This window comes from Poecilia mexicana, unplaced genomic scaffold (genome assembly GCF_051168715.1).
Source record: "Poecilia mexicana isolate PSO_F unplaced genomic scaffold, ASM5116871v1 scaffold_4, whole genome shotgun sequence".
Lineage (NCBI taxonomy): Eukaryota > Metazoa > Chordata > Actinopteri > Cyprinodontiformes > Poeciliidae > Poecilia > Poecilia mexicana.
This window is the reverse complement of record NW_028263373.1, coordinates 21,392,042-21,419,197: the sequence shown is the minus strand read 5'-3', so window position 1 is coordinate 21,419,197 and position 27,156 is coordinate 21,392,042. Positions and strand designations below refer to the sequence as shown.

The 27,156-nt window shown below is 38.6% G+C and overlaps 1 protein-coding gene across 2 annotated transcripts in view; it reads right to left on the bottom strand.

The window, feature by feature from the left end:
• The window catches only part of arid3a (AT-rich interaction domain 3A), a 75,174-nt gene extending 49,083 nt beyond the window's left edge, over positions 1-26,091 (bottom strand). Inside the window, exons 1-3 of one of the 2 annotated variants that reach the window (XM_014990924.2) lie at positions 25,716-26,091; positions 2,943-3,572; positions 1,603-1,885 (exon numbers count right to left, since the gene is read on the bottom strand). In XM_014990924.2, the coding sequence (XP_014846410.2) occupies positions 1,603-1,885; positions 2,943-3,268 (609 nt within the window). In that variant the 5' untranslated portion in view covers positions 3,269-3,572; positions 25,716-26,091. The remainder of the gene's footprint in view (positions 1-1,602; positions 1,886-2,942; positions 3,573-25,715) is intronic. The other variant, XM_014990925.2, reaches the window with a different exon arrangement.
• Positions 26,092-27,156: the final 1,065 nt, after the last annotated feature.

The window sequence follows — 27,156 nt, the reverse complement described above, 5'->3', positions numbered from 1 at the left end:
TGAATATGATACAGAAGAAGCCATTTTCAAAAAATGTTCTCAATTATTTCTGAACAACCAACAGATTTTATTTAGAGTTTTATCCCAAATTTTGTCATCGCCATTTTTGCAGATTAAAGGTAGGAGGCGTACAAAGTGCCAACAGCTGATGTAAACTGTTTGTGACAAATCAATATTAGCTCAAAATGCTAATAAACAGACTAATAAACATGAAAACAAAGGATATTGTATCTATAATTTCAGTATGTTTTAGTTAGTTTTATAAACACACAATATACTTCAAGTTAGTTATAGTTTTCCTTCATTAATTACTGTTTTTATTTATCTCAGTTAAGGAAAACTCTGTGTCAGTTTCAGATTTTGCTAGTTTTAGTTAGCTGTAGTAACCTTGGTGATGACATGTGCTTTTTAGCTGTTGATTTCCCAGCCTGTTCAGGTTACATCATGTGCAGCTGAGAGAGTACGAGCAGGTTCAATGCGAGGAGAACGGAGGACAGATGTGGCACATCTGCACATCCCTGGTGACTAAATACAGGCTTCCACCTTCACTCTGTTCAAAAGTGAACACAGAAATACTCCAAGATGGCGTCAAACTTCCTAATTCAACCTCCAATCTACTCCCGAACGAAACCGGTCTCTTCTTCCACGGCTTTACTGATCATTTTAAATAACATCTGCAGGTTTATCTCACTGAGAAAAACCAACCGAATGCGGTGAATGGGCTGGAAAAATGTTGACGGGCCTCTCAGATGCAACGGTCTGTTGAGAGCTGAGAAGACGAGACAGACGGGAGACAAAGCGACGGATCGAAGTGGCATCCAGACCACGGAGAAACAGGCAATCTCCACCAACGGAAGAGGAAAAGAATAATCCTTCGATTTCTCACTAGAGAAACTTCAGATTGTCTGTATTTTGTTAATTAGTGGAGTTGTTTTGTTTGCTTCAGCTAATCCTTTGCAATAAGCAATAAATTAATTAATTGTGTGATAAATTAAAATCAATTTCTCCCGTCTTTTTCTCGTTTTACCAAAACCTGAACGACCAAACTCTTCAGTCTAATGCTTTAGTCTCAACTAGCCCCCTTATAAAAAGGACAATTTTGTTTGCAGAGACTTTATAATTCATTTTATTTGCTTTTTTTGCTTGGTTTGTGTATTTATTTTGAATATTTCTTCCAGTTTTAGCGTTAAATGTTTGTTAGAAATGAAAGTTTAATCATCTTTGACTGGGAGTACTTCCATTATCATGTCATAACCATTATATTATTTCTAAATGGTGTCAAAAGAACAACATTATTGTTTATTGCAATAACTTCTGGGACAATTTATCATCCAGCAAAATAATAAATGTTGCTGGATGATTGCTAATTGCTAGTTTCATCAATTATTTTTATTGGACCTCATGTAATGTGAAATAAAGCTTAAACTAATTAAAATCTCCTTCTGCATATAGATTTGTGTGCTTGATATTCAAACAACAGATGAGTTAAAGCTCAATCTCTGTAAACGACAACAACAAAAAACATTTGTTTGTGGAGGCAGCGTGTTTCTTCCCTCTGGTGTTGTGAGAAATAAAGATTTATCTGTAAAAAAACAGTCTCACCTGTCTGAACTGCTCCTCGTAGGTCCATTCCCCGTGGTCCTGCGCGCCCAGGTGGCTGTGTGGAGCGTGGGGAGGCATGATGGCGACGCGGGGCTCCTGCTCCACGCTGGGCCGGACCTTCAGCAGCTGGGAGTGCGGGTGCAGCTGGCGGTGGGGCAGCAGCAGGATGCCCTTCCCGGGAGCCACGGCGTCGTGGCCGGTCGGCAGCCCCTCCTCTGCCAGGTCGTCCTCAAAGTCTTCGTCCATGTCGCTTTCAAAGTCTCCCTCGTCCCATTTCCGTTTGCTGATGTGAGGAATAAAAAGGTAGAGTCACATTTTTGGGAGCTGGGCGAAATGGGCTAAAAATAAAATCTCAGAAATGTGTGAGCGTAATATTATCAGAATAAATTCAAAAATACTTTATTAATCCCAAAGGGAAATTAAATTTTGTTGTAACTCATTGATTTAGGTTCTTCAGAGTTACTGAAGATGGTGATGAATAAGAATAAGAAGAATAACGGATAGGAATGCAAATTAACTAGAAAAACAAGAAAAAATATATTTTACCAGAAAAAAGTTTAGTTACTAACATCTGACATGAGCAGCTCAGTTTGTTTGCTTCTTTTCTTCTAAATAGAAACATTTATTGCTCAATCCTTTCAAAGTCCTGGTATATTTGTGTAAAATATATTTAGGTATTTATTAAATATTAAGTATCTGTAAAATGAAGAAACTCAATATTCCTCATCTTAGATTTTTTATATGTATATATATACATTTCGGTTTTCAAATAAAATTTCCACTTTATTCTCCTAACATTACAACGGTATTCTGGTAATATTATGACTTTATTCTTTTCATTAAAAAAAACCTCTTAGCCTGGTCCTAATATTCAGTCTATTCAGTATTTTAGAGTTAAAATAAACAGAAGACGTAAAACACGCTTGTGCAACAAGATGGTGGCCGTGGGCATGATGTCATCACTTACAAATGTGCAGAAAACTTTGATATTCCACTAATGTAAAAAAAAAATCTGCATTTTACAATTGCGGTGTTTTGGTTAAATAGGAAACACAATTAAAATCACGTGAATAAGTCTGTTCTCGTGATAAATCGTCTTCCTGTCGTCTTCTTCGTCCTTTCCGCCAGTAGTAACATCCATCTGTTCATCTCATTACTTGTGTGATGTGAAAAAAATGTTTCCAATACTCTATTAAAACCAGAGTTTTTTCGGAATTGGCGTGTTTCCATTAAGGTCATTTATTTTAAATCCAATTTGCGAAATTTTATGGTCAGTGAAACACAGTCTCCAGGGAATCCCTAGTGAAAAACAATCCAGATTTTCTAATCGATGGACTTACATCTGCTCCTCCTCGTCAGAGCCCATCATGTCCTTGTAATGCTCCTCCCCTTCGTCGTTGTCGTCGTCTCGCTCCTCCTCGCCGCCGCTGCTGCGCTTCGACATGGGGCTGTCCGACACCCTCTGCAGCCCGGCGGCGGCGGCTCGCATGGCCGCCAGCGCCGCTATCTGCGCCTGCTCGCCCTCGGGGGCGGCGCTCTCCATGGGGTCGTCGCCGGCGCGGACCTGGGCATGCTGGGCGATGGCCTGCTGCTGTAGCTGCTGCTCCATCAGAAGCTTGGCCCTCTGCTGCCTGTGCAGGTTCTCCATGACGGCCTGCAGCTTCATCTCCGGGGAAAGCGGCACTGTGTTCAGCGGCCTTCCTCCCCCCTCTGAACGAGCAACAACTTCGCTTCCAGTCAAGCGACGAGCGTCACACCTCTGTCCCAGAAGAAAGAGCGACTACGAAGCGTGCCGGTGACAAAGCACCTTTAAGACGTCGGGGATGAACAGGAAGGAGGTCTGAGACATGCAGTCGGAGGTCTCTGAAGCCTCTCGCTTGTTTCAAAGCCGGGGGCAGAGCTGAGCTGTCGAGGCACAAGCAGTGGCACTGGAGGCGGGGGTACAAAGCTCCGCAGACGAAGTCGGTTACCTGAGGGGCAGAAAAAAGGGCAAAGTGTCAAAATGTTCCTGCACTACTTTCTGTTTACATCAGCAGCATGAGGGGAAAGACGCATGATGATATCTTCAGTTCAGAAACTAAACCTCTTTCTCCGTCCTCCAGCTTACAGGTGAACGGGTTTTGTGTTTTTATTGATTTATGAGGCGATTATTGTAATAATTGCCAACTCATTTAGTATATTAATCGATTAATTGCTGGCTGGATTATACTCCAGTTAGCAACTGAGCAGTAATTCAACCAAAACTACACAAAAAAGATTTTAAAAATTTAGCTTCAAATTCTGGTTAAGAAAATCTCATATTACTACCCAATTATGAACTGATTAATCGAAAAATAATAATCAACAGATCCGTCCTGTATTGATGATGTATCAAGTGGAAACGGCTTTTCACACGTTTTTTTTTTTTTTTGCTACAAATAATCAAACATACTTTAAAGGAAAGTTGTGTTATGTGATTTTAGGCTTTAAAATGTTTATTTTCTTATATTATAAAGGAATTAAGTTATTAGTTTATTTGTATTTTTCACTGTGTTCCTAATATTTTATTTTAAAAAAGGCTTTAGTGGTTAAATGAAAAATCTGCAGAATTAGATTTTTTTGTATCTAAAATTAATATAATAATCAATTACTAAAATAATCATCATAATGGAAAAATTGAGGACTTTTATTGTGCTTGCTCCTTGTTTTGCAATCAGCACATCGTATAAACATTGCAGGGAAATGAAGTTAATGGGTGACGCTGCAAGGAAAAAGTCCAGCACATTTCCAAGCTGCTTGATTAATCATTTTTAAAGCTCCAACCTGCAGCAGCCAAGAAAGTACTGCGTCTCAATGAAGTCCAATCACAAGTTGAGACAATGTGACTGAGGAAAAAACGCTTAATTTCACACACAAAACCCAGGTTTCAAAGCAAAGTCCCTGTGACGCATACGCAGAGGCCCAGAGATAACATCTGTCATGCAGTGTGTGCAGGATTACTCACACCAGAAACTGAACGGGCGAGTCGCTCGCAGAGGGCCGAACGATTAAAAAAAAAAAAAGAACGAGAGGAAGTGAAATCACAGGAAGAACTGTCGTTTTTCTCACCTGGTTGGACTGAATTTTAGATAAGCTTCCAGTCAATGCAGACACAAAACTGCAACCGCATCTGGGCAATATTGTCTCAACTTTCCTCAAAGGCCCCGCAGCTCACTCATTTTTAACTGCCGTGTTTCCCCCTACCCCTGTTTTCGCCTGTGAGTGACACACAGTGGGGAGTTTTTCTGCAACATGTGTAGGTGGCAACAGTCGCCAGCACACCTGCTTCAGAAAAGGTCCAGGTATGCAAAACAGCCTCTGTTCCAATCTTCTAGGAATATTCCTTTTTAAAAAATCCCTATTGCTAAGCGCTTGCAGCACAACCAGTCTGCGGCTAGATCAGTCGGATACAGATAAGGGCTGCACTCAAAAGTCAACAGCACGCGGGGAAATTAAATTTGAGCGCAGGTGCTGGACGTGCAGGAGTACCAGTCATGACTGGAGCTGGCAGTGACTGCGGCACCGCTCGTTCAGCCCTGCTGACTAATAAAGGTAGACACAGACTTTCGCAGGCAGCGATTTTACACACAGAGCGATCAGGATTTGCACCGTTTTTCTGAGCGCACCCTGGATTTGAGAGAATATTATAAAGGTATTGTTTAGTTTGTGTGATTATAAGCAGCTCTGAAGCCAATGTTTGAAATTTGTACCTAGGATCAAAAGTATTCATACGTTTCCACTTCATCACATCAGAACCACAAACCTTAAGGCATTTTACTAGATGTGCTCAGTCAAATAAATGTAAAGTGAAACAGATTTTACAAATTAAAATCTTAAAAGTGTGGCCTTAGAGGACATTAGTGCAGTAGATTCAGTTCTACTGGGGACCAAAATTGCAACGTTTACATTTTTATCTGGCGCAGTTCACTTTCACACTGCACTGTCAAACGATCCAGTTGAAAAACCTGTTCCCCTCCTCACCTGTGGGGGCGCTGCACCAAAAACCACTGAAGGAGACACTTAAGTGGCAAAAGACAACAAGTCATTACTCCCTCTAGCGCTAAATTGCAAGTTTGTTTAGGTTGAATTACCCAGAATGTCTTGGGTAAATTGTTCACTTCCTGCTTTTAGAGTGGTTTCAGGCCCAGTTGGCGTTCAGATATGCATTGTAAATGAAACAAGAGTTCACTTAAACCGAACCGAGACAGAGCCAGAGTTCAAGTCCACATTCAGACGTCCCAAAACAAACTGGACTTTCCGGACAAATGAATTGGAGTTTAATCAAAACGGATTAAGTAGAGCTGGTATGAATGCACCCTTTGTTTTGCAGTCTAAAGAAACCCATTTATAGGGAAATGACAACATTTATAGGAAGTCGTAAGAAGTCCCATTTACATGATGCTAAAAGCTTCTGATCAGATGAGAACTGAACTGAGATTTCTGGGTTTTTTTGGTGTAAAATAAACACTAAGAGGACTGAGAAACACCATTTCACCAGTCTTAGCAGTGGCTAAGACTGGGATTGAGGTCTTAAGATGTTAGCAAACTTAGGCTTAGGCTAAGTATGCTAACTTAGTGCATGTCACTAGCGCTGAAGCAATTAATCATGATGAATCAAGTATTGAAACAATCATCAACTAATTTAGCAATTGATTAATCGTTAACTGGAATATACAGGCTCTAAAAAACGAACATTTACTGAAAAAACAACATACTTGGAGCAGTAATTAAGCCAAAACTGTAAAAAAAAACAATTATGCATTTTGCACTTAAGCATGTAAAATAAACATCTATAAATACGTTCTTCCCAGAGCATATTTAATTATTTACTTAGGTTTAGCTTCCCCTGCTTCTACAAAAGAAAATATCATGTTAAGCACCATTTGCTGTCCAGTTATAAGCTGGTTAATCCAACTAATAAATCACCAGATCAGCCCTACGCCTTATTGATGTTAAATCGAGCAGAAAGCGCTGCGCTTTTCATATGTTTATGTTAGGAGTTTTTCTTTTTTTTCTTCTCTGCTGCAGACGATCAGACGTTCGCTAAAGGAATCCTATGTCATCGCATTTTAGGCAATAAAATGTTAATTTATTTTTTAAAAATGAATTAAATTTATTCACTTCGAACATTGTATAAAAAAGGTTTAAGAAGTTAAATAAAAAAATCTGCAGTTTTTTTTTTAAAACAAATGAATCACCAGAATAATCATTATTACTAAAATACGCACGTTTCAATTTATTTGTAATAAATGCTTGCATTTATTACAAATAAATGCAATAAATGATGCGCCTCTTTGACTCATGAGATTCCAGTTAATGTGACAAAATGTGGCTTCTTGTCTTCGATGTTTTTGTCCTCTTTTGAGAGCTGATGCTTGCACTTCTTACAGCTGACCACATTCATGACAGGCCTTGAATAAAACATACTTGGGAGTCAGCACAGCGTCAAGGTAATACCAGTCTTCAAAGTACCACCACATTAAACCGTGCTGAGCTTACCTAAAAAGTGACCACCGCAGCACTCTTTGCACACAATAAACCCCGTCATTACAATGAGGGTATTATTTTGTCTCATGAGAGGAAGGGGGGTGATTTTTCTTCCCTCCCCCCCCCCAAGTAGTGAGCAGCTTTTACTGGAGATACTCAGAAAATCTTCACGACTAGACGTCGAAGAGGAGGATAAACAGCCTCCAGTTCAAGGTCTTGCCTTCTTGCAAATAAAATTCTAGCGACGCTATGCATCCATTCACATGAAAATCATCTATTTTCCATATCTAGTGTTTACATAGTCGTGGATACATAATGAAAGGCAACACCTCACAGACATCCTGGTGTTGCTCTCTGAGCAGACGCCACTGCGATGCGGGCGTTTTTCTTTTAATAAAGTCACTTGCGTGTGCCAAATGGAAAATAACTGATAGTGTAACATTAAACCGCCCTGACCGAACTGGAAGATCGACTTATATATTTACACAGTATCAGTGATGGTGTGTTTCGTAAGGAATTTAGCATATCACAAGTGACAGACCGCACTGGCACGCCACATTACTGAATGCTTCTTCTTCCTTTATGCTGAAAAGTTTTACAGAAGTCAAGCAACTTTGAGAGCAGCAGCACAAAAGAAAATGTATCAAATATTGCAAAACATGCAAGTCAAACTGCTGGGTTTCTTGGTAGCTCAATGAATAAGAAGCGGTCTGCATACCTGGAGCTCACCCTTATCCTGATATCCCGGGGTCTGCTCTGCTCCTCCTTAAAAGCAGACACTCATAACAGCTACTAAACCCTTCAGATGTTGCATTAAGACATGTGTTATAGACGCCTGTCTGGCCCAGTTGAGCAACAAACAATAGCTGCTCAAAGCAGACCAAAAAAAAAACCTCAAGGCGCCCAACGGTATAGCCGTACATGTTAGAGGAATCTTGCGCAAGGAAAGAAGAGCTGTGAAACTTGTACGTTTCCTCAGAGGGTGAAGGAAGTGACAACCGACAGAGAAAACGCCGTGAGCCAGCCGACAGATACTCAATTTTGATTCACTGGATTCCTTCACGGGCGGCGGAGGCACAAGCGGACATCAGCAGCTGTCAGGACGAAGAATAGCGCCAGTGTAAGCGGGATTAAAGCATCTTACCTAACTGGATCTGGTTTGACTCAAAACAACTGCACTGCTCTCTGCAGCTGCAAAGCCAAGCAAAGACACCCAATAATTACTCCTAACTTTCCAGAAAACAAAAAATGGGAGGGAGAATCATGCAGGAACATCTCTATATACATTACGCATCACTCATATCTTGAATTAGTCACTCAAGAGATTTGTCACGCAATCCATGTTTGCGCCAAGAGTAGTGCCGCCCGCCACTTAAGCCCTCACTCCCCCTCCATGTTTCATGAATGTGATTTCAAAGACAGAAGTGATTACAACAAAGCTGTTGTGTTGAGCCTTCTCCGGTGCAGGGGGAAGCAGAAGTGGTCTCTTTGTTTCATGCCACTGCTCATCATAAGCATCATGATTTCCTACATGCAAGATGGTGCAAATTCCATTGCGCCACCACACACGTTCTGCAAGCTTCCTGAATTTATGCGCAGATGTTTTCTGAAATGTATATTTTTGATGTGCCTGACCGTAACGCTGCCGCCGCTGTCATCATCGTTTTTAATCCACACAAAACAACAAGTGAGGCTCTGACTGACTGACACTGTCGGATGTTAAACTGTGAGACAGTTTTATTAAAAAAAAAGAAAAGCTAAACACATTCAGTCTGCATCTCGACTTAAACATAATTGGCTGCTTCCTCTTTGCTCTGGCGATGTGGTAGCGTGAGAAGCCTAATGTGAGTTTCCTACATATAAACTTGATGAACATTGCTTGCGGAAAACTCCGTCTCTGTCAACAAGAACAAAGGTTTTTAAATTGCACATGTTGCCCACAACATTTCCTGATGCTTTAAATGCAATACCATCTTTTTTTTTTTTACGATTCATCCAGCGCCACGTTTCAAATAAAAGCCCACTTGTTTATTCTTTCACTATAAAACCAGGTGATGATTAGCAACAGGATTTAGGGAGTTAATGGCGGATAAGAGAACCTATCAAACTTTTACATGTTGTTTTATATGGCAGCTAAATGGATGAAAGTTTCCGTCCTTCTTGCACATTTATACCGAGGTTTTGGCTGAAACGATAAGGCTTTTAATACCCAGAGCAAAGCAGAAAAGTGAGGTTATACATTGTGAGGCCTTCTTTGATCTCAGAAAATAAAGAGAGGATATGAAGATAAAAGACGACTTCCTCCATGGTTTTGTTTCCACTTTGTGAAGGCATTCTAACCATAGAAATGTGGGAAACGCTGTCTCTGTTAAAAGCTCTCAGCTGGACAAGGCCGCCTCCAAGTGCAGACGTAATTTTTCTTTGACCAAAGGAACAAGGAACAAATTGAGCTCCTTTTCTGTTTGCTGACATATGGCTGTTTTTTTATAGCCAGCCATCTGCTTTAGTGACTGTGAGGAGCACCCTCCGTGCAAAACAACACAGCAGCAAAAAACAGAAAACCCAGTTTGAGAGAGAGGAGAGAGAGAGAGAGAGAGAGAGGAGAGAGAGTCCCCCGTCGTACTGCTGCGTCAGATATACACAGAGGCTTTCTTTCCTGTCTCGTGCAAACCTTAACCTTAAAGAAAAATAATAATAAAAAATAAAAACAAGAAATTGATGATCTTCTCGCAATATAACAAAACTTAAATAGTTTCATAATATTAGATGATAATATGGTATATGCACAAAAAATGTTTTAATTTAAAGCTGCAGCATGTACATTTATAAAAAAAATATTTTTTTACATATTTGCTGAAATTGTCACTATGACAGTTTGGGATAAAACAGATAATCTTAAAAAAATCAAGCTCCTCTGCCTTCTCCTGGCACTAACTAGAAACAATCAATCAGAGGCAGGAGGCGGGTCTTAGTGCTGTCAATCATGCTCACCACAAATTCTTCCTTCTCCTCCTTGTTTTAAATGCTATGGCTGGTTAGCATGACCACAGACGACGGGAGATAAATGGTTTTCCTGTAATTGCGAATTGTTTCTCTGCCATTAGCACACTTAGCGTCGCGGACACAAGGTTGATTGACTGCGCCAAGACCCTCCTCCTCCTCGCTCTGATTGGTTGTTTTTGATGCGGTGCATTTCTACAAACGGCAATAGTAGCACAAGGAAGAGATCGATCTTTTCACAGATTATCTGTCTCATGTTATACTGTCACAACTTTTAACAAATATTTAAAAAAACATTTTTATAAAAGTTACATACTTCAGCTTTAAAGCAGAAATTATTCCCAAAGCCACTACAAAACGACAACATGCTGCAAGTTACATTAAGAATAATGTTTCCTTTCAATAATTTATTTAATTTTGGTTAATGTTCTGCTCAGACCTTTCATCTGTTGTTGTATCCAAGGTAATATTGCTGCACAATGTTAAAAAAAAGCATATAAATGCAATATTATGTAATGAGAACAGAAGTAAATATATTATAGAATAATTTAAATAATAAAATTGTAGTAATTTTGTAAATATCCCACATTTTCTTCTCACTTCTCTGATTCAGTCACTAAAATTGCTGTTTATTGGCCCCCAGCCAGTGAGACTCCATCCAGATGCAGTTTTCTGATTAAATCATCACATCAAAATTGAATTTTTCCCATTTCAAGCCACATTTTGTTGCTTACACTTTCACCTCCAGCAGCCTACCTGCACGGAGGTATTAACGACATCTCCTTAAGTTAGAGACCTCCCAGTTTGCCCTAATTACCAATCAGTGCACAAGCTCCTTACCTGTCATCGATTCAAGAAGTTCACGTCACGTCTTGTTTTTAAGCAACACAAAAAGAGGAGCAATACCTCAAATAACAGCAGTGAGTATTAATCAGACCTCAGGGCTCGTTTAAAGGCCTCATTAGGTGGCTAACTGGAGACCACCTGTCAGAGAATGTGGCAGGCGGAGGAACTGGCATAGAAACTTCAGCAGTTGGCCGAATCAAGGATAAAGTAGAAACGACAAGAGCTAATGGGTTAATCCTCTTTTTTTCTAAACCTACATTTGAGAAGTGGAAGATTGCGAGGTCTGAGCAAACAGGGCAGAGTGATAAGAGCGAGAGCTAAGGGTCTAATTCCAAATGAGATAAAGAGACACACACCGCCATACACACATATAGCTGCATATAAGAGCGGCCGCATGCAAAGACGGTGGACGTCATAATCCTCGGTGTCTTGATCTTTCCACATGCTTTGTTACTCCAAGCAATACAAAACCGAAAACGCTAAAGGAGAAAGTCATGCATTGCTGCCGCTGGCTTTACTGTTTTCATTGCAGCTATTATTTAGCGATTCAGCTTGAGGAGGATAAAAAAGCAGCTTGATGCTTTTTCATGCAGTGAGAGAAGAACCCGTCTCGTTGCCTGATCAAGCCGTGCGGTCTGAGACAAGCTGGGTGAGGTCTGGGTGAGACCTGAAACTATGCATTAAAATGAAACGTCTGTTCTGGTTGACTGAAAATCACAGAGTCTGATCCTTACAGTGGTAATCCAGTGTTCAGCTTCATCTCTGGCGCCTCGGCTGTTCATGTAGATCAATGTGGGTGACACTGTAACGCTTTCCCCTGGATTTCAGCAGGTTCACAATGATTTTACTACCCCTTAGCAAAACTGACTTGTCATTATTTGCACCAATGTAGATCTGGGTGATTAAGATCATTTCTATCATTCAGTTAAGTGCAGCAGACCTTTCATGGATACTTGAAACCAAATATTTACATGCAATAAATAAAAAAAAGACTTTCTGTTGCATAGTGTGAAGCCAAGTCCATACTAAAACTAAATTTTAATGCGTTTAGGCATCTAATCCACACGAAAAGTCTAATTACTTATAAAGATTGCAACCAAAGTGGAGATTGGATGTGCAAAATTATTTCTATGTACCAGAGACCTGGATATTTTATATCCAGGATATATTGTACAAAGTTCTTTAAAGGTCCTGTGAGTATATATATTTGCCCATTTATCCATAACAACTGGAACTTTCAATGTCTAGCAAGTTATTTTCGCAATTTACCGTCTAGTAAAAGAGTCCCTCTCAGATTAATTTCACTCCCTGCTGCTGTGGGAGTGAAATTACCATAATAACCTGATATTTACTGGAGAGCGCAACGTGTGGCGGAATTACGGTACTGCAAATGTGGCTGGATTGTCGCCCATCCGTTCGGTCTGGAAGAGTTAAAAAGCTTCTTGCAGTAGTTTGTTGGAGCTTTGGCCCATTTCTCCAAACAGAACTGGTGGAACCGAGTCGGGTTTCACCTTTTCTATGAGCCTGTGGGCTTCATCCTCATTGACTGGCCTTTCAGTTGATGTTTAGGATAAATTTCACTGTGATCTGCAATTTTATTTATTTTTTTTACGAAATCCGTCCAGGATCCTCACATTTGTTTTTGTGGTTGCACCAGAAGATATTCTCTCTTTCAGAACCGTGTTATTTATATTTCCTTTGTTTGAACAAGTTGAGTCTTTCTAATAGGCAGCTTGGTGGGAATTGTTCTTTTTTTTTTTGCTGCGTCACATAAGGAAGCAGTTGTGTCTAAGGTGGGCTTTAAAGTTTGTTAATTACCGTATCCAAAAGCTTGTGTGAAAACCCGAATATGCTTCCCTTTTTGAAATAACTGTTGATGAACAAAAGAAAAACATGGAAGAAAACATTTTGTGTTTTGAAACGACTGGTACGCCTTTATACTGGTACCAGGTCAGTGCTATCAACAAACTCATCTTCTCCTTTTGGAGCTGAAATATTCAATGCCTACATTTAGCTTGTTGTTTCTGTCAGATTTATTGACACTTTGAGGTTTTGAAATGTCTGTTATTTGGGTTATTTTGTAGGTAGTTTTTACATTTTACTTGTTTTTTTTCATTTTGATGTTACTTGATTGTTATTGTTTCACTCTAAGGAATGTTTTACTGTTTTTCTCTGTAAAACACTTTATTCACACTGAGCTTGAAGAACATTTTATTAAACATTTGATTAAAGGGGCGGTATGAAGGAAAATTAACTTTTTTGAGCTTTACAATGTCGTTCCCTCATTGAAAGCAAACCTTCGGTGTTTTGACTCATTGTATTGAGTTTCAACAACATCTAATTTTCCTTTGGGATTAATAAAGTATTTTTGAATTTAAATTCAAGCTTGTGTAATAAAATCCTTGAAACTGAGTAAAGCTCTCCAAAGAACGATGGCAAACGGCATCATGGAGAAGCACTGTGGTGACATACTGAAGGATCATTTTAAGGTCTGATGCAAAGACAAATTTCTTATTATTTTTAGTATATGCAGGATTTTCATAACAACTGTACGTAACATAATTACTTTTTTTTGCTGTAAATTGAAACTATTTGCCTGGAAAATATGAAATACCAACTTTTAATTCACTAAATTAATTATTTTTCAGCTTTTTAAAGAAACTGTGGTTTAATTGTAGCAGCTGGAAGAAACTCAAGAGAAAATGACATCATAGATTCTCTATAAGACTTATTTCTTTACATTTTTATTTCTATCTTAGAAAGGAAAATCTGGCTGAAGAACATAAGAGCGCAAAAATGTTCATTTACCATCAAACAACTGAAGGGGAGCTTTAAACTAACAAAAAATTTCTAGTTTGAAATCATTTATTTTGTTTTTATTTATTACATCACATCATTACATCATTATTCATTCATTACATCACACAGACAGAAAAATTTACCTCAGATGATTTGTTGTAAAACTTCAGTGTGAGGAAGGAAAATAATCATCTTCCTTTACAAACAGTAAAGTAGTTACTTATAAAAAATGAATGAATTGTTGTAAACATGTACATTTCTTTATTTAATATGTAGGTTTAACCCATTAGTGTCCAAAGTGACTAGAATTAGGAACAAAGGAAGATTTTTATGATCAATTTTTATGATTTTTATGATCAATTCCTGCGTTTGGTATAAAAAATCGGCTCAAAGATCATAGAAGCAAAACATTGCTCAGTGGTGCTGGTCTTGATTATGAATCCCTCTCTCACATTCCTTGCAGTATTACCAAGTAAGGCAGTAACACAGGCTCCATTGAGCCCCACTACACCAACAACAAGATCATTGAGGAAGTGTCGCACAGGCTGGTCACGCATTTTCCACTGACCTCCTCCAGCCAGGCGAGGCAATACAGCAAACCAAATCTGATTAGCCCCAGCCATGCTATAAATTAAGGAGGCATATAACAAAAATAATCCAGCGATCTGCTTCCCAGCAGCCATATATCAAGCGGCCGACCCGCACCACCTGAGCAACAGGGACCAAACAGTGACTTGTGCCGCCGCTGCTGACCACATGAATGGGCTGAATGCTCCAACTCTACACAGAAATATACAGAGCACCGGATTTAAGAGTTTTCATCTTGTACTTCACTTGGAAAGACACACTGGATTCTCCAATCCAATGTGTCAAACTCAAGGCCCCGAGCCCAAATGTGGACCACCGTAGCTTTAGGTGTGGCTCTCAAGACCAATCAGTCCATCCAGTTTTCTGTGATCGATTCAGATTCCCACATTTGTTCCTGCTATTGCACAACTGTAAGCTTTTTGCAAATTTTCGCAAAAATGATCACAAACATTGGGTTTACTGACCACTAACTTCCACCTGTAAGCTGGCAGTATTAAGTACTTTTACAACACTGCTGCCTCAGCCTTATTTGATGTCAAGTGATTAGTACGCCCGTGATCGACAATTACGTCAATTAACGTCATACATAAATGCAAGTCTTGCAAAACTCCTTGAAACTATCTATATATTTGTGATTTTAATTGCAAAAAAAAAAAAATCACAAAATCCATCTCAAAATCCTGAAGGAATTGAACAAAGTGAAAAAACATTGAATTTAAAGGACTTATAAAATGCAAAGATGGGTATTTATCAGTATTTTAACAATTTGTTAATGGGTTTTATCAGCACATTCTGGCACGACTGGCCCTGTAAGAACACTCAATCTTGATTTGGTCCAAAATGAAAATGAGTTTGACATCGTTGTCTAATCCAATTCAGAGAAATTAACTCTGAGTAAGATGTTAGCAAGACTGAACCCAGAACTGTCCACAATTAAAAGTTTGGGGATCTAGGCACAACTGGACATCTATTGATGAAGAAAAACTGATCAACAGAAAGCTAGTTTGTCTTCTGGACATGAAAGCACTTCTTCGGCCATTGTCTGGATGTTCATATAGAAACAAAAAATCTCTGCTGATTCAGCTGAAAGGAGAACCATTATGTAGGCCAGCTTGCTGGTGGATATTGACCTTGCCATGTTACAAATGCACATAGAGTCTTGACATGGAGACACAAGCATTATGGGAGCAAACATAAATCTCATGTGACGGCAGCTCACAGCCCATTCTTAGAGAGACCGATGCGAGTCACCATTGCAAACCGCTGCTGTCATTATTCTGAGGTTCGGCTTGGTGTGAGCAAACAAAGATTCACTCCTGCTGAATTGCTGTCCTGCCTTCCTTCTTTGATTAGAAAGATGTGAAAAATGATTTGCCTCCTTAACTAGGGCTGGACAATAAATCAATAACAATGTGTATTGTGATAGACATGAGATCAATATCAACAGAAAATATGTCTGACAGAATATTCAATAATTTCTCTCAACTCTGATCCAGAACCGCACAGCATTCTGGGGAATGTAGGCGGAGGAAAGGCTTTAGCCGCTCAACGTCTCATGGCTAACTGCGGCTAATTTACGCATGTGCTAAAATAAATACTTCTAGGGAGGGTTTTTTTTTTTTTTCCTCTAGTCTTTAGTCATTCAGAAAATTATAACATTCTCTTGGAAAATAGATCCTCATAACAAGTAGTATTTTACTTTATATAGATAAATATGTTACACTTAGTTGATGTTTAAAAAATAAATCCTGATTGAGTTTCCGGAACAGATTAGGGAGTAACTTTAACTCAACCATTCTTTGGTTACCTAGCAACTCAACCATTCTTTGGTTACCTAGCAACAACCTGTTGAGTAACTGGCGCAGTAGCAGTTCAAGGTTTCACCACCATGTCTTATAATTGCTTAAAAATAAAAAACACGTGGATAAAAGAGGACGTGCTACATCGCCAGTTTGACAGTATTTAAAATTTTTAAAACAAAAAAAAACGATTGAATAATTATCGATATCGACTAAAACCCTTGTATGGTGATACGTTTTTCACCTTTGTCGTCCAGCTCTACTCCTAATGCATTTTACTCTTGTTTCAGTCAAACGTGTTTGAGGTCATAAAGATAAAAATGCTATCAAACAAAGACGTCCAGACTAAAGTTTCAAATTGTTAAGTTTGCAAAGAAAAAAAAAATGATACCAAAGTGGTTTGATGTGATGCAGTAAATGCCTCTCAGCTAAAGGCAACCTTGGCAGCAGCAACCGCACTCAAGTGGTCACAATAACTGACAATGAGTCATTTACATCTTCTTGGGGGAATTTGGACCTGTTCTTCTCATAGAACAGTTTTAATTCAGCCAAATTAGAGTTTTTTTAAGCATGAACGGTCTGTTTACCCCCAATGCTACAGAATTTTATTTGTATTTAAGTAGGAATGCACCAATCCAATATTAATATCTGTATCGGTTCCAATATTGAAAAAAAAACCCTCTAGATTTGGTATGTTTCCAATCTATAAGGACAGATCTATTCAGTCTAATTCTATGCTTTGTGCTTTGAGAAATGCTTTATTATTTATTTTACATTAAACTAAGAATTATTAATTGACCATCTGAACTGTTTGAAAGAAACTTTATTTTTACATGTTTGACCAAAGTAGACAGCCTATAGTTTTTGTTTCAGTTTCTGTATTGCTTATTTTACAATGGCTGTTATAATCTTAATTGTGCTGACTCACTGTGTGAACAAATTAAAGTTGTTTTTATATGTTTGATCAACCTTATGAAGCCCTTGGTGTACTGAACTGTGGCGTAGTTACCTAATAAATTTGTAATTCAGTGTATTTTAAGCTGTTTTTCTGTATCTGATCCGAATCGGCCGCTACTAAACCTCAGATATCTGTATTGGTGCATCCCTAAATTTAAGTTCTGACTTTGACTAGGTCACATGTTGGGTGTACATGGAGCTGTGCTTTGCTGCATAACCCAAGTATGCTCCAGTTGATTGGCTTTCTCCTGTTGGATTTCCATCTCTTCTAGCAAGTCATCCACAACCTGAAGCAGCAATGCAACCGCAGACCATCCCATAACCATATCAAACTGTAATTTTACCACTTTTTCATGTATTCCCCATTTGTGGAGTGATTCTCACAGATGTTTGCCTTGGAAATGTCCCTGTAGGCGTTACCAGACTGACAGATGTCAGTGACTTTAGCCCACAACAAACATTCATCCACGAGCCTCCCGTTGCGGATTACTTTGTTCGTCTACATCATATAAGTTGATCCGCTGTGATCAGGCGCTGTGTGTCCTTACACAGCATATTCTGTGATTAGGGAACCCCGGGGGTTTACAACTCACAGCAATCACGTATAAGACGAGCTGAGCTCATGTTGAGATCCTCATTCAGGCTGTTCAAATCCACGCATTGCTTTAAATACAAGTAAATCATCGTCCTCAACATGCTAGTATCTGATCAGACGTTGCTGAGCAACATATTTCTCAGATCAGACGGATTTTGCAAATCATGTGGTGTGTCTGCTCACATGAACTCCTGCTGCTTCTGAAACCGTCTCCTCTTTGTAGATCATCACCACGTAATCCAGCGTCACACCTTACAGTTCACAGCGGTTTCAGGTTTGTGATTACCTGATTCAGATTAGATCTTTGCTTTTTTCCCCAACCCCTTTAGCCTACTTCATGTTGTCAGACAGGTTCTATTTAAGGCCTTAGTTTGAATAGATTATTGAAAAAGATCATCATTTGTAAAGTGAGGTTGTCTTTCTATGATATTAAAATGAGCAATAAGAAAGCAGAAATAGTAAAAATCTGTATGTTTTTCAATCTCGGTATGGAAAGACAGAACATATTCAAAAGAATCAAGAAAATAATAAATAACCAAATTATGGAAACCTGATTGCATTTGTTTTGAACATTAAGTACATTCCCTGTTGAATTCAGCTTCTGTTCTTTTCCTGTTTAAACAAGAAACCTTTCTAAAAATAGTTCATAATCTTAATGGAAATATTGTAATAAGAGATTAATCAACTAATTGCATGATAAATTTAAATGATGATAAATGATTATTGGATTTCTGATTATTAATATTATTTTAAGAGTAATCATGTTTACAGAAACCTTGTAATCCATTTTATTAAGATTTTGGTTGTGTGCACTTTTTATTTAGTTAAGCAATTATTTTTTTAATTTGGCTTTTGTGTTTTATTTTGTATATTTAAAGTATCTTCCAGTTCCAGTGTGGAGTGTTCTGTACAAAATTAAGGTTTATTTGTGTTTGTGAGGGCTAATTTGTATCATTATGCAACTACAATTATATTAGTTGAAAATAGTCTCGAAAAGACAATACAAAGTTAAAAAAGTTTGTTTTTTTGGTAAATCTCTCACTACTTAATTGAGCTACTTAATGCTGCATCTGTGCTTAACGTGGTGGTGTGAGATTTTAAGGTGAATTTCAGCAATAAAAGATAATTTGTGGTGAAAAACTACGACTCTGGATGCAGGACTTGCATGTTACGGCTTGCAGCGTCGGACGCGCTGCTGCTGACACTCCAGACTGTTGGTATGAAGATGATTCATCTCGTGAGGGAGAGGTGGAGTAGGGGGTTTGAACACTTGACTGAATACCATAAAAACTGGATCAACTTGTTAGTTTATACGGCTTTGCAATTGCGTCACTGCATTGTGATCTTCAACAATCATGTTGTTTTTGTCTTTACAGATAAGATGAACGAGTGGAAATCGTAAATAAAAGAGCTGTACGTGTCACACTCGGAGACATCCTGGATAAAGGTTGCCGCTGAAGGGCAAAATGCGGGTTAAAGTTTTATGTGCAGGCACTCTGGCGTCTATAAAAAAAATCTTTATCTGCTGACGGGGGAAATGGATCTGATTAAATTAGCTTTGATTACCGGAGGACGGCTGTCACTGCCTGCTGACACAAATATAAAACACAAATGTTCCACGTTTGACGGACGTGTCAGCATGCTGCAGCTGCGTGCTGGTATCTGGGCAGACTGCCGCTGCACCCAGAGGCAGCCGCGGACCGTGTATGGAAAGCCCACACCGTGGCAGTCTGGTTCAGGAACTGCAGGGCATCCCGAAACTTCTGCAGCCTTCCTCCCACCTGCGTCACAGTCAGCCTCCATGGGATTCCCCCTCGAATGAAACAGCTTAAGGTTTCCTCACGCTTATTTCTGAATGAATAGCAGAAATCCAGCAGTATGTGTCATGCAGTAAAGAAGTAGGTTTTGGCACGAGAACAACTGACAGATAGCCAAACCGCTTGGCCTCGACTTTCTCTATTAGCAGGACAGCTTGGGTGCTAAAAGAATGCGCACATTGAATGCAACACAGTGCAAGCCGATATCTGCAGGTGGGTTTGTATTGAAATGTTCTAATCCTACCACACCCAGAGGCTTTGGAAAGCAACTTAAACAGTGACAACCTAAAAGAAAACAACCTCTACAACCCCGTAAAGGATTATTGTGTAGTTTGATCATAAGAAAACAAACAGACCTGCCTGTCTTGTCCCTGCATGTTTGCCTGCCATTAATTCATAGCCACTAACCAGTTTAGTGGCAAACTGCCACTGACTGCAGCTCACTCAGCCGTGGTGCCCGGAGGCAAACTCGGCGCTCTATTTGCATGCTACACTTTCGGCTTCCAAACGTTTTTCAAACATCCTTTTCGGTCGAGATCAGCCTGAGTCTGTTGTGACAGGAAGCCGGGTGGATTTCACCCCATAAAACGACATTTTATTGTGCAAACAGAGACGTGAATTGAACAAACATCAACACATACTTAAGACACCAGGAAGAACTTTGACTTGTTTTGATAAACAGGACTATTACACAATATGTCTCCGTGAATAGGAATTAGATTTGACATCTTCCAAGAAAAGACCAGGTCAAGAGAGACAACAACACAGTATCGACAAGAAGAACTAGAGGACGAATCACCAGAAACTAGAAAACAGATGTGGTCAAGCAGCACCTCATGTGTCACCGGGTAACTAAAAAAAGCCCAGAAAAGAAACAGCATCAAATGAAGATCACATTCTGGGTTGCAACAGTTAAGGTAATTAGTGATGTGTGAATGTTTTTTCCTGTGACAACACACAAGAAAGCCAACACTGCTCAGTAAAGTAAGTCTTTTATCTTATTTGCAAAATCTATTCCTCTTCCTCTTTTTTTTCTGACCAATAAAATAATTAAAAGAAAAACACAAAACGCTTGAGAAAGTTTAAAAAACACCAGTTGCTAAACTATGAGCTGTTTGGAAATCCTAAAAAACAACAACACAAAAAAAAATAGTATTCCGAGGCGCATAATTTACTTTTAAATCTTTGTGTTACAGCAGACCTGTGGTTTTATTATACCATGGAAATAACTAGTGGGCCCCATGTCTAGTTTCATGTTATCACATTATTTACACAAAGTTTCTACTGCTGCTAAAGTTACTGATTGATGATCACAATTATAATGGTACCTTAAAGCTGTTGTGTATGTGTGTTCATACACCTACTTAAACAAAAATATAAAACAACCACCCACTAAATTTAGTTTACCATTTAGTTTTCAACAGAGTACTATGTTTTTTGCTGAGTATCAGCTTTTTTATTAGTCAGACTATCTGCTTTGGTAGCCAAACTCCCATCGGCTGCTTAATAGACACGTCGCTCGTAACATGCCAACTGCAGTTTCAAAACAAATAAAATTTTATAAGAGTAATTTGTGGCCCCCCTTTCAGTTTCCATGACTACCAAAGTTTTTCACAACAGGACATTTTTCCAAGCAGCTGAATTTGCCTTTTACAGGAGTGAGAGAAAAAGAACTTCTTTACACAGCAAAGTAGTTGTGCTAAGCAACAAGTGGGGGAGGGACAGAACAGTGGTACTCTATTGTCAATACAGTCAAAGAAAACATTAACTAGCTATAAAGCTTTGGGTGCATATTATTAGCATTAATTGGCGAAGTGTAGTAGCCGAAATATCAAAATACTTGAGACTCCCTCTAAAACTCTTAAAACTGCCTATTTTAATAGTTTAAACACCAAATATAACTTGGTATGGATTAAAACATACAGTGGAAACCGTATTAGCACACTAGAGTCTAATATCTACGGTCTTCCTTCTCTTCGCTCTGAATGTAGGTGTATCTGCCTTTTCTTTTGAGTCTTTGTGTTTCGTTCTGTGAAAATAATCTGCAAATAGACAGATTTCCTGCTAATAATTTAGAGATGCATTCCACAGATCAGTCATCGAACAGCTGAATCCGTGAACGCTGAACCACGAATAGATGTTGGTCTACTGTAGAACAGACTGGGGAAAAAAGACACTTTCAGCAGAGAACCCATTAGTAGTCTTTATACCATAACTTTTTAAGATCTTCTCTCTGAAATGGACATCCATAAATATTTTTATAGTAATTTAAAATTGGCTGGTTCTTGTCTTTGTCTAGACATGAAAAACTTTTTGAAAACCTAGATTTTTTTCCTTTCAAAGGTGCTCGCTCCGTTAAACCGATCCCAACCCCCTTTTAACCGTTTTGGAGGGGTTGTCATATACCACTAACATTTAATGAAGACTCCTTATTTTGCATATATTTCCCATTGTATACTGTTCCACCTTTTCTTCCTGGAGTAAGACATCTTTCCAGCCAATACTGGCATTGTAAACTATAACGGTGATGATAATGTGAGATTTCTTTCAGACACCAACACTCTACACCCCGTAGAGCTTTTGATTATTATTAACCTCCAAAATCCTGCAATGTGTGCAGTCCCAAGGCCTGGTTTATTCATCAGGTCAACGTCTGCTCCTATTTTAACACTTTGAGTTGAAAGGAAGAGAAGTCTCCATAAAACTACAACCTAGGCAAAAGTTCTTCAAATAAAGAGCAGCATACAGGTCTTTAAGTTTAGTAACAAGCCGTGCACACAATAGCGAAAGGAGGCCTTTTAATAGCTGAACCTGATCACCTCTCATACGTTTCTAATCCACGCAGGGCCAATCACAGCGGAAATGCCCTGGATACCCCACCCCCAACTGCTTGCTGCAGCAGCATTTCTCTCCACTGGAAACACTGGTGCGAAGGGGCAGTACCGGTCAGAGGAAGGATACCATATGCCAGATTGGACCAAAGAGATTAGCAAGGCATTTTTTTTGCTAAGGTGATTGGCCCACAGTGGGGTGGCGGGTGTGATAAGGGCAAAGAAATCTCTCCCGAGACTGTTCCACGTTCTGCAATTCAGCAGCTGACACTTTCTTTTATCTACCAACAACAAGCCACAGACTGGAAGACTACTTTTGTTGCAAAATAAGAAATAGCACCTCTCTTTCTTCATCCCTTTCCTTGTTTTCAACTTCCACATTTACCTCCAGTCTGTGGCAACACTTCTATTGAATGAGCCTTTTTATAACTTTCTACTAGTGATGTCACAGTAACGCAGTTCATGAAGAACTTCAGTAATATGAAATTCTCAAACAGGGCTATTATTTGACCAAACCTTTTAACAGGACGGGGGGGAAACCAGTTGACGTCATTGTTTAGACCAAACCAGAAAATCTCCACTGAAAGCAGCTGTAATTCCTTTCTGAATGTGCATGCTGAAGGTCATTAAGACAAAGAACTAAACATGCCTTTAAAACAAAACCTGCTTCCTGTGGCTGCACTCTCCCACCCCCAGCCTCTTGGTGAGAAACTTTAACACTGGCCACAGACCAAATGCCAGAACACCAGCCAGTTTTGGATGTGGCTGTGAGGTTTGACAGCTTTGTGTAACCAAGCCAATTCTCCAGTGAAAAAAAGAAGAAAAAACTACAGTATAAGAACCTCTTGAACTTTTTTTTTTTTTTTGGAATGAGAAGTCTGCTGACCTAGTTTATGTTGGCTGACGCCACACAGGGGAATACTCAGTTATTATACGCAGCGGATATTTCCACTACTACACTGTTGTGGCTCAGAGGGAAGAGTCTGTCATTCCCAAATGTTTTGATTTCTCAGCAGTACAAACGTACTGCTGACAAATTAGAGAGTTTAGTGGTTGTTACAACCAAAACTTTTAGAAATCAGAACTTTACAATTTGACTTTAATTTTTATATGAACTCTCATTTATCTTGCCTCTATCACTCTGTCAACTGTTACCCCAAACATAAGCTAGCTTAAGCATTCATCCCTTATAGGCACTCTTAGTTTCTAGCAATGACCCTCAGTATGATATTTACTCTATAGGCAGGGCAAGCTTTGTTTACATAAACGTTGATGAGTGCTGCCATATATACTGGCTTTAATAGCCAGATGAAAAAGCTTGCAACATCTAACACCTGGAATGTAATATTGTTTCTATCATGGTATATTTCTGACCTCTCACCATGTTTGAGAGGTATATCCTAATTTCTATATCATCCACTAACAGTAAACATGGTCTGAACTCCTAATGGTATTTACTGTTTCAGCCACTTAGTTGAGTTTGGAAAGTTATGACACCAGTTATACAGATCCAAAGACATGTCAAATGTTGATGACAAAATTCTCTGGCAGTGTAAAAGGGGTGTAAAGAAGTTTCACCCCTTTGCCACTTAATGCTTCGATAGTTCAGAGTTTCATAGAGACCATATGTCTAGCCACACCCATCAAGAGTTATGTTAAGCACTCACTTTGACAACCAACAATTTAAAGGAATTTTGTACAAACTACTTGCTGAATATGTTAGAAAATGTGGCTATGTGATTCTATTATATAGGATGTAGTTGAAGGAGATCCCTTGGGATTTAAACCGTAAATAAGTAAAAATAAGTACTGTAAACTGGGAATTATAACCAAAATAAAATGGCACGGTGTAGGTACCAAAGGTGGGTATGAAGTAGTGAAGGTGGAAATTATTCCAGGGCCTATTATAACCATAACTGGGGGGAACTGAAACAGCAGTCCCAAATCATAATATAATGAATATGGTAAATAACATTAAGCTGACAGTTTCTTTGCTCTCTATTTAAATCGCCAGTTCCCCCATTAATATTGTTGATCTCAGGGAGTGAGTGGTGGCCATTTTCTTTCATTTAATTTGTAATGTCATTTAAACAACTGACTATTCTGTCAATTCAAAAATAGCTTTTTTTACTCTTGTGGTTTTCAGTTTCAGGAATTTGAAACAATAACGTAAAACAAACATACCCACACTATTATTCATTATCGAGATTATTAATGACACAGATGAAGATTTTAATTTCAGTAGTGAACTTCCATGTTTTACTTTACTTAAAATAATAACATACAGCAAGGATTTTTGGGTGAATTAAATGACTTACATGTCACTGGACTAAACCCTGAGACTGCAGAAAATTAAAAAGTTATTTGTTTTGTTTTGTATAGTATGTAAAAGGAGTAATTAAATTTTTTTTTGTTTTTGAAATGACATAACAATCTTGCTTTTTAAACATACACACACACATGCTTTAGCTACTATTTAAAAGTTATTTTGAAACTCTTTCAGATTTGTTTGTTTGTTATGGCAAGCAACACTTGTTGGCCTACCTCCAGACCTCAAATGTGACCCACAGTAAGACATTTTAGGTAGGCACGGCTCTATTTAAATGCATGGTGGTGGGTGCAGTCATACACTGACTTCTTTATGTCAGTGAAAGGGCAGTTGAACGTGCTTATGGTATGCAATCCTGAAGCGGATGTTTAAATGGCGTTCTGAAATTCAACCTTCTGGAACGGATGCGTCACCCCCATTAGCTAAACAAAAATTAGAATGAATAATTCAAATAGAATAACTCTAATAAGTAGTTTTTGTGTCTACTGTTGGTCAGAATTGTATACTTGTTTATTTGTTGTTGACCTGCTGTGAAAAAGACAGCCTGATATTGTAAACAATCATGTAATATTTACTAAATTAGCTAGCAAACAAAACGGTCAGTTTTCGAACGTTAGTTACCGTCCGAGGTTAAAAACAGAACTTCAAAACATCAACCTAAATAGTTTCAATAATTTTTTGTTGCCTATAATTTCAATATAAGTAAATAAATCAAAACCCTTCCAAATTTTGAATATAGTAATCATATATCATATACTTTTTTGAAAATTTATAATAAAAAAATAGTGCCCGTCCACTCAGCGTAGGTTAACGTCTATACGTTTGATGACTCATAGCACTCAAATCCATCCGCCGCATTTGCTATAGGTTATTGATCAGTCATTTGATAATTCATCGATCTTATTAAACAAGAAAAATAATAGCGTTCTTTAATTGATTACTCAAGCAAAGTAAATAAGTTGAAAACAGAGAATAATTTGAAGGTGTAGACATAACACAGTCTGCACGAGAATAAATAAAGCAGAAGGAATACAAATGCAACCTTACCACATCGGCTTCCGTTCGATTTTCTCACTGTTTGGAAGCGGAAGAAACATTCCTGTTTTCTCCCGTCTGTCTTGATTCGTGGTCTCCTCTTCAGATCAGAGGAAGTGGATAATTTAAAAAAAAAAAGAAGGCACCAAACTCGGTGTAAAATGAGAGGTGGTTCGTGTGTATGTATATCGGCTAAAAATCAAGTGGTTTCATGTGACTGGCTGCATGATATCCACGCATTCGGCTCTGAATCGTGTTTTCAGAGTTTCGGAGCCTGGCTCTGACTGAGACAGAGCATGAGAGAGGCGTGGAGACACTCTCCCAGCCTGCACAGTCACATCATTGGTTGACAAACAGCAATCAGATGCAAATTCCTAACCTCTGAATCAGCAGGGGCCGGCCCCCCCGGTGTACCCCCACCCCCTGCAGCGGAGTATGACGGTAAAAGCGAGGGTGTGAACTGTAAAACGGGCCCGGAGAGAGCTGGCGCTGTATGTTGCACAAACGTACTATACGTCTTACCTATCTATACCTGCTGGATTTCACACATGCATATCAATGCATGTGTGAAAAATGAAACTAGAACTGTCATTAAATAAAAATTATATAATATAAGTTGCATGCTTTTTGGCAACAAACTCTGGTGGCTTTATAATGCTGCAAACCAGGGAGAGGAACATTTGTGGTCATAATTTTGCACCTAATAAATGCATGCATGTAAAATAAATTTGAGGCTTTCAATCATTAAAATCCCAATTCTATTTAAGTATGTGTCTTATATGTATGAAATTGGAAATAAATCACGTCTTTGTTTTTATTAAACAACCTACAAAAGCAGAGATATTTCAAAAACCACAACTATTTGGAAAAATTCACTAGTTTTTATGCGCAAAATAAATTTTTTTTAATTTATTTTTCTTTCCAGTTTTAGCAACATTGAAAAAAATAAGGGATGCACCCATATGAAAATTTGGGCCGATATCAATATCCGATTTTAATATTCCTGTTTTGGCTAATAACCAATATACCAATATCATATATTTCTGTACCGTTTTGAAAACTTTGGAAGACAAACTACCAGAAACAAATGGCAACAAGATGAAATCAAGTTTTGATTGTTAACATCTGCCTGGTTTTATTTATCTGACCGAAACTGATATAAAAACAAAAGACTAATATCGACCACTAATGATGTTATCGCTGATATAGCATGACACATACATGCAGGGCGCGATAAAGGGGGTAAAAGTGATGACAATTCTAGGAGCCATGACCAATTTATTTTTTGTTCATAGAAATAAAAAAATAAATTTAAAAAATCGGGGCCCTGTCAATTACAAAATGAATGATATTGTATTTTTGAAGATTGTTTTAGCAGTAAAAATGTAATATTCAGATCAAAAAACACACATCCACATTTGCCCTGAAAATCCCCTACCTGCTTTAAATGGTT